The following is a 12,680-nucleotide window of genomic DNA, read 5'->3' as shown; positions in this document are numbered from 1 at the left end:
CTTGTTCATCCACCAGAGAAGGGGCTCACTCTCCCCGCTTATAGGAATTCCTTACAAATAGTATTTATCTGCTCCTTTACAATTACCGGTTTCCCATCACTCTTTTGCAATGATAGTATATGCTTATGAGGTTTTCACATCGCACACCATGCCAAAAGACAGACACTGATTATTTAGGGAGGGGAATAAATCAGGCTATGTCGTAGGTAGGTGTATCTATCAAGCTGGGTCTAAGTATCTTCCATATGTCTTTTTGTTTTAAACGCTGCTGTTCACAATCCGGGTCTGTCACTGCCCTTTCCAATAAGCTAGCCAGCACCCTTTTCATGTCCACCAGGGGCCTCTCCAAGCACCTTCACTCTCCCAAAGCTCATAATATACACTCTCCTGTGAGGGTCACTTTATAGGCCTCCCACTCTGTAACCCTACTATTTGTGCGGAAATAGTGACCAGTAAAGTCCCATACTTGAGCAAAGATGGCTGGATCAGTCAGAAACTTCATAACCTCCTCATAGGTAATTTAGTTTTGTGTTATCATTCAGTAATTATTATTTTATGGTGCAAATCAGTGTAGAGTGGTCTGATAAAAATTGATTTAAATATGTTGCAGATTCAAATAGTCCTATATCCTCCCATCTACCAGATCAAAATCTATCCTGCTATTTGTATTGTGTACCTGAGAATGAAACAACTATACCCTATCTGTGGAATGCTGGTGCCTCAAAACGTCTAAAAGATCAGTTCACATTAAGAATTTCAACAATACTGCCTCCATTCCAGGTTTTAGCACAGGATTAGGAGGATACTTTCCTAGGCTTAAATGCCCCACACAATTAGGTGTAGGAGGATACTTTCCTAGGCTTCAATGCCCCGCACAATTAGGTGTTAGATTAATTTGGGTGGGAGAGCATATGTACCAGAAGGCAACCCAAATAACCGAGGGGAAGAACTGTGCACCATCTGCGTTTGACGCATGTGTTAACCAAACCCATCTCCACTCCATGAAGGATACTAAAGATAACCAAGTATCTCCCAGGTGTGTTCCTCACCACCTCCTGCAATTTAAATGAGATCCCTATCCCAGCCCAGGTCAGGACCCTCCCCTTGCAAAGTTACAACACCTCACAGTGTATAGGTGAACTTGCCATTCCTTAGTTATGCTCCAGGAAACGTATTTGCTGAGAGTGGTATTTTAACTTATGAAAGTGTTAACCTTGTATCTTTGGGAAAATGTGTAAAGTCCTTGTACATTCCAGGTCATATATTTCCTATTAATAGCTGCAGTCTTTCAATTTGGTTTTTACAGTGGACTGCTCTGTCCCACGCCTACCAATCAGTGTTTCTATTAGGCTCCCTTCCTGTGATATGGGAACTTCCCCAGTTGACCCGCCTTTGCAACCTCCCAACAACACAACTTCCCTCCCAATGAGCAAATTAAATCCCTCAGTCAGTGTTTGCTATGGTGTGTCCTGAGACTTTTCGTGGAACCAATGGGCCTGACACAGAATCCCACTCTATCCCAAAAATGAACTATAGCCCTCCCAACTACCTTGTGCATTTTGTGGGTAGTGTTCAGTCAGTCAGACGCTTGTCCCTGTCCAGGGGAGCTCCCAAGCTGAGCTTAATCCACCAGCTTGTCTACTATCCACTACACAATATTGTGTCTATCCTTGTTCCTATCTTCCTCCGCCCTCTCGGCCATAATTAGCATAGATCATATTGTACAAAAATCTCAAAAGTAATTCACATCTTATTAAACTCATCCCCTAGCGCAAACACCCGGTATACCCATGCCTGGGCATACCCGGCGCACTTTGGGCGACAAAAGCAAACAAACACAAATGATGGACGGAAAGTGGAATGAATCTAACATTCACTCCCAGTCACAGATCTGGGTTTAATCCATCAATTATTTTGCTCACCATGCCACTGCAGTTCTTTTAGCAATTATTACCCTAAGTGGGACGGGTATGCCCATACGTGGGTCCCGTGCTCCCCAAGCCACTGGAGTCAAGCTAGTCTGGCTGAGTGGGGGGTGACACCTGAAGCCGGTCCCAGGATGCTTCTTTCCAGTCCAGGGAAGACCTGGCCTTGCAGTTCGGGCTGGATTTTACCACGGGGAACAGAGTCAAGAGTGATTTGCATATGGCTGGGTCCAAACTGGAATGGCATGGGTAGCAGAAAAACAATGGATTTAAGCCCAGATCTCTGTACTGGGGGTAATGTTTGACATTGTTTAGCATTCTGTCCATCACTTGTTCTTTTTGCACTGGTCAAGCAACAGCCACAATCCCTGGCAGGTTAAACCACAAAAAGTCACTAGAGTAACCTGTGCTTAACCCATGGTAGCCTGGCACAAAAAGCCATGAGGTTTAACTTTACACATTGCCTCTAACAGTAATAAAGTATTTATGCAGCTCACAAAGTGAAAGCACAACACAAGAAAAACCCCTCACCAATTTAGAAAAATAGATTACAGTTTAATAAATTGTTTGACACCAAATCAACAAAAATCGAGTCAATAGAACCAGAGTTAAAACTTTAATAATTCATTAGTGAAATCTAGCGCCTAAAAGATCAAAGCGCCACTTACGGATAGCTGATCCAGTCTTGCGCGAACAAAAGAAGATAAATATGTCCGTCCACGATGGAGCGCAGGTCAGATACAAAAAGTGGATTGGGCCTGGTCAGCAGTAATCTATGGACTTTTCAACAAAAAGTTCTGAGAAGGTAGACGTTCACTAGCTGCAGGCAGTGTCCAGGGAAGGAGCATGGATGTCAGGGAGGCTGGACAAAGTCGCAGTGAAGATATCTCTGTTCGGGGTTGGTCACTTTTTTTTAACTCACAAATCTTCAGTGGGACTTGGCTGTAGCTGAAGACAGTTCTAGGAAGCTGGATATCCCTTTGGCAAAGTATCACTCAAATGGATTTGCTGATGCAGAAAAGAACATAGCGGAGCAGCAGCAAAGTCAGGCTGTCGGTCAAAGCACCTTGGCAGATAGATGATCAGGTTTGTCCTGGTCTTCCCTCTGTTCTCACAAATGTTTGGCTAAAAAATGCTCTAAATCTCAAGGTTTGGTTTTTGGCTACCTGGGCACTTTTACTACCACCACCAAGGTGTCATGACTGAAGGGGCACCTCTTGGGGGTTAGGACTCACTTAGGCTGGCTCTAGGTGTGTGTTCAAAATGGTGGCAGCCTGTTATGTCCTTGTGGATCTGAACCAGAGGCCAGCAAACTAGCCTCTACAGTCACTCTGATAGTCCTGGCTTCAGGTGAAGAAGCAGAACTCAAACAGAAATGCAGTCCTCTGAGGGTTCAAGGTGGGCTCCAGACAGCGAAGTAGTCTATCCAGGTGCAGCAAAGCAGTCTTGTGGAGTACACAGTAGCAGACAGTCCACTGAAAGATGTTCCGCAATTGCAGAAAATGGACTGAAGAGTTTACCTAAGGGCCCTATTTTATACCTGGTGCCTGCCTTAAAGTTTATGAGAAGTTTCTAGAGGTTTCTCTTTGATGTGCTTGGAATTTACAGACTCTGCTGCCCTGGCTCTAAGCTGACTGCAGGAAAAATGCAGTGGTGCCCTTTGTGTGATGGCAGGGCATAGCCCCACTTGGAACTGAATAGGCTGTGTCCTGCTCCGCCCTCCACCCTGACAGCAGATGGCCCTTTCAGGCACACCTAATCCCTCTATTGTGTGACTGTCCAGGAGGAATTCACAATGTCTGAATGCCAGTGGCACCCAGTTGTGTGACCTAAGACAGGTTGCAGGCACCAAAAGTCTAAGAGTAGGAATTAAAATCCTCTTTAATGGTAGATACCAAACATGTCTATCTGCCCCCCATCAAATGTTAGCACTTACTAAATGTTCTAAGGCAACCCAATATTATCCTATGGGACAAGTAGGCCTCACAGTGGAGAAAAGCTACCTGGAAAGGTAAAACTCAAAAGTACATGTCCAACCTTTTAATTACAATGAACCGTATTCTATCGGCTACTTAGGGCCTATACTAGGGGTGACAGTAAAATGGAAATTTAAGGTTTGGCAAGGCATTTATATTCTAAACCAAATAAGTACACTGTTCCAAACAAACTAAACACAGGGGACTAGAAAGGACTGCAGTGCAAATGTTATAGGGGTGCCCTCAAGCATCACGTTAGGATGTCAAGCATCATCATTGGGCTAACCCCTCGCCAGACTGGCACTGCAATGTCTGACGGGCCTCCAACGGAAAGATGGAGGCTCTTCAACCAAGAAGATGATTAGTCAAAGACTGCAGCCCATATTGACAGGGGAAATGAAGGAGAGACACAAGTCTAAAATTAGCTCTAATCCTCTTAATAGTTTTAATAATTTCAATAGGGATTAGGCCAAGATTAAAAGCACAACACGGAGTATACAGGAAAACAATGTTACCAATACTCCTTCAAAGCTAGAGAGGAGGCAAGTAGTTTGCTCCTAACATATGGTCGACATGTTTCGCGCCCGCACGGTCACACATGGATCCACTGGCGCTTCATCAGGACCGCTAACATTTTACTTCTCCTTATAATAACAAGACAATAAATGCTGGAAGGTCACTTACAGTCTGCCGATCTATTGTGAAAGTCAGTCAAATAATAGGTCGCCCATCCCATGAAGGTAACGGGCATCATAGGGACGCGTAAACCTCTTACCCAAGAAAACGCGACCTCGGGCAGGTTCAAGACGGACCTCGGGGAGAAGTGCAAAATACTCTCCTTGGGTAAGAGGTTTACGCGTCCCTATGATGCCCGTTACCTTCATGGGATGGGCGACCTATTATTTGACTGACTTTCACAATAGATCGGCAGACTGTAAGGGACCTTCCAGCATTTATTGTCTTGTTATTATAAGGAGAAGTAAAATGTTAGCGGTCCTGATGAAGCGCCAGTGGATCCATGTGTGACCGTGCGGGCGCGAAACATGTCGACCATATGTTAGGAGCAAACTACTTGCCTCCTCTCTAGCTTTGAAGGAGTATTGGTAACATTGTTTTCCTGTATACTCCGTGTTGTGCTTTTAATCTTGGCCTAATCCCTATTGAAATTATTAAAACTATTAAGAGGATTAGAGCTAATTTTAGACTTGTGTCTCTCCTTCATTTCCCCTGTCAATATGGGCTGCAGTCTTTGACTAATCATCTTCTTGGTTGAAGAGCCTCCATCTTTCCGTTGGAGGCCCGTCAGACATTGCAGTGCCAGTCTGGCGAGGGGTTAGCCCAATGATGATGCTTGACATCCTAACGTGATGCTTGAGGGCACCCCTATAACATTTGCACTGCAGTCCTTTCTAGTCCCCTGTGTTTAGTTTGTTTGGAACAGTGTACTTATTTGGTTTAGAGTTTCATTAAGGGAGACAGTACACTGGACCATTAATCTCCCTGTCCCTCCTGTTTTTTGAAGGCATTTATATTGCCAAGTCGTTTAGCGGTTTAACACAAACTGCATTCAGGATGTAATGGCAGTCCTGGGACATGTTTTAAGGGGCTACTTAAATGGGCGATCAGTGCTGCACGTCCACTAGTAGCATTTAACTTACAGGCCCTGTGTATATGGTATACCACTCTACAAGGGACCGCTGCTAAATCCTAAGGCCAATAAAGATTAATTTCAGCAAAATGGAGGGAAACTGGCACAAATTTAGGGGGAAGACTGCTCTAAGGCTGATGGGTCTCACAGCCACCTGGGCTTCACAATCCCTTGCACTTCATGCTCCCCAGCCTCTACCCCTCCTAACCGGATTTCCTGTTTACTGTCAGGGCCCCCGCTAGGCAATCACAGCTCCTACTGGGGTCGGATGGCATCAGCCCAGCCCCCAGTCAATCAGCGGGACAAAGAACCCAAGAGGTGCAGTTGCATCAAACAGGATTAAGCAGCATCAAGCCGGTTAGGCCAGAAGCTCCTTACCACAGCATCAGATCAGTAATCTTACCTTAGCCACTACCAGGTTTCATTCTTAAAGGGAAGGGATAGGTATGAACTGGCACAAGGCCAACGGAGCAGGAAGATGGGGAAAAAGTGCAGGTCGAGAAAACACTAATACTACGGCCAGGCCTGGCAGAAGGGTGTGGGGTGGAAGGTGCATTATTGGCCAGGCTGTTTTTTACAGCCCTTGTTGCAATTTAGTTACTTATAGATTTTAAAACACATCTGTAGCAACTGTATTAATAACAAGGAAACACAGCAGATCCAATATTGGGCTCTATGTAGGTGTATTATTTCTCTCATCCCATGAATGGTCCACTTCAGTTTAACGACCCATGCCCCACAAACACTTGTAATATGCATGAGTATGGCAATGAACAACAATGTAGAGGATATGGATGTAGCAATGAAGGGGATATAGTTCTGACAAAGGTTGGGATTTTAAAGAAGACCTGTACCTAGTTGCAATCAATATTATAATGGTGTCAACTGATGTAGAGTTCATATGATTACTAAAAGGGAGAAATTCAATAGAATAAAATCAGATGATGGATAAAAACAGTCAAGTACAAGAGACATTTAACAAGAGATAGTGAAAACATTTGTGACTTACTCAGATTAAGCATCCATGTAGCTTCATTGATTTTTCCAAAACTTTTGTGATCCTTCAGGCTTTCATGACTAACTCTGCATTTGAACGCTTTCCCAATATCTTTTATACAAGGAGTAAATTCAATGATTGTCGTACAGCTACAAAGTCCACCTGGCCCAATGCTGACATCACTAATGGTTATGTTTTCAAGCACTTCGTCATCATTTTTATACCAATGCACTTTAAGAGTTTGAGGGAAAAAAGAATGTATTCTGCATGACAATGTACACTGGTCTTCAGTGCAAGGTGTTTCTGGCACAGCTTGTATAGGGTCCAATGTTGGCTGAGCTAGAAAAATACAATGGGAGTAACATACTTTAAAGAGTGCCCAATTTCATATCTCCATTATAGACATTACAGACATACATAATTTCCAGTCCACCAATTGCTGTGCACATAGAGTACTGCTTAATTTCCTATGAGGATGCCCAATAACACACTACAAAAACACAAACAACCTTATTTTAACAGCCATTAAGATATCCAAATGTATTTGATTTACAAACCTGTATAGAAATCTGATACACATTTGCTGCCCCATCAAACACTGAGATTTTATTTAAAGACTATTCATTGCAAAAAATAGTTTCTTCGCCTAAATCAAAAAAAAAAGTTACTTAAAATGATTAGCATGGGGGTGTGCCATTCACGGTTCACGGGCAGATGCTGCAGTGAAGAAGGATCTAGAAAGATCATAGACAGAATGCCCCTGAACTGGAGAATTTGATCCCAGATTTCACTGGCCCTACTCGGGCTACTCCATTTCAAGGTATCACCAAATTAAAAATCCCCATTTTTCCCAGGCTCAGTGCAAAATGGACCTCAAAGTAGGTTTAGAATGACTGCTATTCATGTAGCTCTGGATAAAAAGAGAAGTTAGCAATTCAGCTACAAACCTTTAATGCCACAAGCTGCTTGGCTGTGCCAGTATGTGAAATATTCTGCTTCTCTAAAGGGCTCAGATCACCTCCTGCCACAAGCCAATGCTCAGCCAGAGAACTCCAATATATTTGCCTGACACCTGTAGTGAATCCTAGTTTGTTTTAATGGGATACCAGGAGTTAGCTTAGCCTTTGGCTTGCAGACTCGTGCTCCCGTCACCTAGTGACTTTTAACCTATTTAGCTTGCTCTGTCTTAGCCATTTAATTATTTAATTCATCTAAGATGGCTGACTTGTTTATAGTTAGGCCACTTGCTATGCTTTGCATTATCAGTGCCACCGCGCTAAGGTTTCAAGATCAAGCGACAAAGAGAAACAAACAGTAGGTGTTCACACTTAGGGATTTTCCCTTTCTATACTTTCAAGGGAATTGTTTATAATAATTGCCGTCCCAAGCATGTCTGTTATCTATTGTTTGGGAACACACCTACGTCAGGGGTCCTAGTAGATCGGTATAAATACATCGCACTTTAGACAGATAATCAGAGGGATTCTGACCAGAGGGCATCGCCACCATCGCTGATATCAATGCTGCATGTCGTCTTGACGCTGACCCAGTCTTCGTGTCCCTGAGGAGTCTGAGATAGAGACCTCATTCTAAGTTAACGAGGGTTGGGGGCTCCTCTGATGGACCTGGCATTGGCTGATTAGGTTTGGCAAACCCAGCTCTCCTTTAGGTAGGAGGTTAGGCCTATTACATTAAGGTATTAGGGCATATTACATCTCGTATGTTTTTTACATGCATTGCAAGATGGTGGGGGTCTTTGTAATAATGACTCTCGGCTTCACAGTCCTGTTTCTTGCATTATTCATTATCCTAATCATTGCAGCCCATGCAATTTATCGCAAATTGCAGTTGTGTCAAATAAAAACGATTGAAACTTTTCTGCATCCTTGTCGTTGCTTGTGTTTGTATGAGACTTGATATATCTGTGAGAAAGGGGTAATCTCCGTTTAACCACGACATTCCCTGAGATGTCTTATTTCCGAGTCCATGTTTAAAGGCTGCCACAAATCACCTTTTACTATCATGTTTCTGGTGAGATGCTGCTAGTGAGCCGGTAAGGTTGGGACAACAGTTGCGACTTGTTGTAGGACAGGCATAGTCGCCTACAAGCAAAAGTACTATAATTCTCTAACCAGCAGTCTTGCCTAGAGCAAGAGTCCAAACTAAGACACCCCTACTACTGAAAGAAAGGTTGCGAGACCCATAAACAAAATTATGTTCTTATTTCTCATTAACCTTTGATCCTCTATTATAGTTATCTGAAATGGATACAAGAAGAACCTAGCCCACAGCAAAAACAAAACGCAATCCTGATGAAACCCAAATAACACTGAACCTCCCCTACTGCTTTCCAAAGTGTGCTGATGGACCTCTCCAATTATTAATGTATTTATTGGCAATTTGAAGCAGCTTTTATAAGCATACCTAGCACCCTGGAAAGTGCCGGAAAAGGCCGGCTGTGAAGAAAGAACATTCCAATTCCTGAGGATAACATAGCTATAAATCCGCCTATTTTGAGTAGGATGGACCTATTTTCTGACCCTTGCACTTAGGACCAGGTTGATTTAATTGGCCAGGTGTATTAGGTGAGGATTAGGAAGGGATGACAGAACAGAACATGACAGTTTTCATGTCTCTTCTGAACATGAGCTGTCTTTGTTGCATACGCGCAGGAGCAAGCTGTTACAGTATTTTGACTGCAAACGTTTAGGGTTTTACTACTGCCTCTCTGTTGGAAATTACCATCTTTTGAGTGGCATACCCCCAGACTCTTTGCCTTGACTATTTTTGCTGGCTGTGGAACTCTGTGCACTTTACCACTGGTTAGCAGGAGTAACATGCCTGTGCTACCGCTTTCAACATGATGGCATTGGAACTAGAGGTAGGCAGCAAACTCCGCTCTGCGCTGCGGAGTTCTCAGAGCTTTTGCTACTCCTCATTCCCCTTAGAGCACAGAGTTCGGAAAAAAAACTCTGCCTAACGTCAGCGGAACGGAGTTTACTGGCACATTCACGCTCACTCCTAGACCAGTTCCCATTAGAGAAAGGACCACTAGCAATGACTCAGCATAGCGTGACAGGCAGGCTAAGTCACGTCCTACTTCTGCACGTCGATAAATCAAGAGCAAGTTACATCATGGAGTTAGGCATCGGATGGACCTGGACAAAGACCTCTGTGCTTTCTCCACCTCATTGAGAGAGTGTGCGTGTTCGAGTGGTATGCACCGCTGCCCAGGGCAGGGGCGCGCGCCCCTAAGGCTAAGACGTTCAGGGCATTCAGCGTGTGAGGAGAGTTGGATGCAAAATGGTGGAACAGTAAGGAGTATTGGGGTTGTGGAAGCCAAGAGGTGGTAGGTAAAAGGGTGGTAGTCCTTACGCACTTTTGGTGCAGCTCGGTATAGAGAAGGTTACATTCAAACATAGACTGTCTTACTGGTATAGAAGAATGTTGTGTGGGCAAGGGGACCGGTAGCTTTTCTGCAAGACAACTTCAAGAAGAAGCATGCAGCATGGGAGTTTTAATCTCAGTAGACAAGTTTCCAACACAGTTCCTCCAATGTATCAACTTTCATTAGAACGGTTTTATTTTGTTTGCAAATATGTATTTCCTGCATCGTAACAATGGGAGATCACCAAATTCCTCAAGACTTTTATCCTGGAATTTGGCATGTGTGTGAAACAGAAATACAACTACCCAGCTACTCGTTATCTGTTGAGACTTAGGGGTCGCTCTCAGAAAGGGCCATGGCTTTCTTTCTTTTAAAGTCCTGTATAACACAGCCTTATAGGGTTTTCATAGTATAGGAGTGAGGCGTAGCCTCTCACACGAGACCTTGCAGGGTTGTTGAATGCAAGGGTACGGTGTGGGTGGGGTGGGGTTCACAGAGGGGCGGGAGAAACACAGATGTGTTGAGATAGTACATACGAAGGCATGAGGAGAGCATGTGTGAGGAGTGCAGCGCCTTCAGTCACTGCCGGTGAAGCATGGTTATCAAGGGGTTACTCTCACCCCAAGACTCCACCTGCATGTGGAACTCCGTGGAATTCCACAGAGTTTTTTGATAACGTGGTGGAATTCTGTGGAGTGATACTCCGTGAGCTCTGCCCTGCCTTAATTGGTACACCCCTGATCAGTATATTTAACTTACCTATACATCCCTTGTATAAAAACGTACACAGGGCCCGAAAGCTAAATGTCATAAGTGAACTGCAGCACCTATTGTGCCATCCACAACAGTGACAGTGTACACAAGACAGCAGGCCTACTATGTGTAGCCTGGCTGTGCAGTTTGAAACTGCAAATTCAACCTGTCAACATAAACCCCTTTTGACAGGCCTAAACCTATATTCTAGATATTAATAAGGCATCCCTGAAAAGGCTTTACTGCCCATAAAGCAGTGTGCATGCTATTTAACATTATAAACTTTTACAAGTCCTACTTTTAACGTACTTACAGTGAAGAGGTCCCAAAAGCTATTATCACTGTGGCAGGGTTGTCCTCTTCATGTGAAAGCATTGGGATATAATATTCAATTTAGGAATGTTATCTCTGGTTAAGAAACAGCTACAAATTTAATTCCTGACTTTTTGAAATATTTATTACACACCCAACTCACTGGTGAAGTCTGGTTTGTAATAAATATTTTGGAAAAGGTACTTTCAGAAAGTTAGTTTTTCTCTGCCTAAGGCCTTTGGAATCTTGCAAATGGGCCTCCAAACTGTCACCTGGCAATTGAATAGTACCCTTGATGAGGTGCAAAAGTATTCCCAAAGCTGAAACAAAGGTCTTAGGTGTGGGGGGTTGTACTATTCCTCTGGCAAGATTAATCAAGTCCCTGGAAGCACCCCAGATGTTAAACTTCTAAGATACCTACCCTGTTGAAGGAAAGTATTAGCTGACACCAGGTAAGATATCTTCTTTTGTTCTCATAGTCAGGCTGGCACCAGTATCAGTGGGGGAGGAGCTGTTACCTGAACCAGTTTAGAGTGCCCACATAGGAGTGGTTGCTCATTTTCCTGGCCACACCTCTGGGGTGGGCACACAGGCTCTGCACAAGGGGAGAAGGGTTTCATCTTGCATTTAAGCAGAGAGGAGAACTGTGGGATTTTTTGTAATAGGGCACAAAGGAAGTGCTGCAATAGTGGTCGGGTTGCCCAAAGAACGTTTAACTTGTTGGGTAGAGAGTGGGCAAAAGGCACTGCCACCCACAGGCTGGTGCCAGCCATAAATAGTTTTTCAGTGTGCACCCTTTTCAGAACACTTTACTGTGGAACAATACGAGGAGACTGGACCTGCTGTCTGTGACCTGAGAAGAGCCTGAAAGGCAGGTCCCCCAAATCCTAGACCCTTGGCTGGTGTCAAAGAGGGAAAGCAGGTCAACACTTGGGGTAAAAACTCATTCTAGCACGGGCCAGCAGAAGGGTCCAGGGCAGGTTCAGTTGGAACTGGTCAGCTGGCAGTTGCAGTAATGGCCTCTTGTAGCTTGTTGGTTTCCTGTAGCTTGAACAGGAGGTGAGCCTTGTGGCCCTTGTACCCAGGATGAAGAAGTGCACTACAGATGTACTCCTCCTACTTTTTTTTAAACCTGAGGCATGGAAACCTTTTGGCTTGAAGAAACTCTTGAGGACCAGGACTAAACTGCCAAGCTTGGCCAGCAGCAACACAGCTTCGTTGGTTCAACAACTCCGATTGCTCCAGCTCAGAGCTTTGCCACAGCAGTAAATGCTTTGGACCTTGCAGAGCAGCATGTATCTGGCCTTTTGGAGTTATCTTCAGCTACAGCCTGCTACCTTAGCTGTAGCTGTACCTCTAAAAGAATCCAAGCTCCCAAAAATGTATTAAGGTAGAATATCTTCACAGACTGAAGGTGCCAAAAGTATCCTGGTGGCAAAGCACCTTCTCTGGGCACAAAATTTAAATTACTCAGAGCTTTACCATCAAAGGTCAACATATTTACCAAGACCTCATCCAGATGCTATCAGGCGACATGGAGCTCTCCTTGGCCACACTCTGCTGCCTTGCCCCAATGAGAATTTTTGACTTCCAATTCAGAGAATATGCCCAAACGTAGCAGCTCAAAAATACAATTCATTTTAGAAGAGCCTTAAACAGATTAAATAATGTAGTAATGGTA

The 12,680-nt window shown here is 44.1% G+C and overlaps 1 protein-coding gene across 1 annotated transcript in view; it reads right to left on the bottom strand.

The window, feature by feature from the left end:
- The window catches only part of LOC138284669 (uncharacterized), a 538,877-nt gene that overhangs the window by 270,083 nt on the left and 256,114 nt on the right, over positions 1–12,680 (bottom strand). The window contains exon 7 of the mRNA XM_069223737.1: positions 6,559–6,885. Within this exon, the coding sequence (XP_069079838.1) occupies positions 6,559–6,885 (327 nt within the window). The remainder of the gene's footprint in view (positions 1–6,558; positions 6,886–12,680) is intronic.

The sequence above is a fragment of the Pleurodeles waltl genome, chromosome 3_1 (assembly GCF_031143425.1).
Source record: "Pleurodeles waltl isolate 20211129_DDA chromosome 3_1, aPleWal1.hap1.20221129, whole genome shotgun sequence".
NCBI lineage: Eukaryota > Metazoa > Chordata > Amphibia > Caudata > Salamandridae > Pleurodeles > Pleurodeles waltl.
Note: the sequence above shows the minus strand (reverse complement) of the source record. Positions and strands in the feature narration are given on the sequence as shown.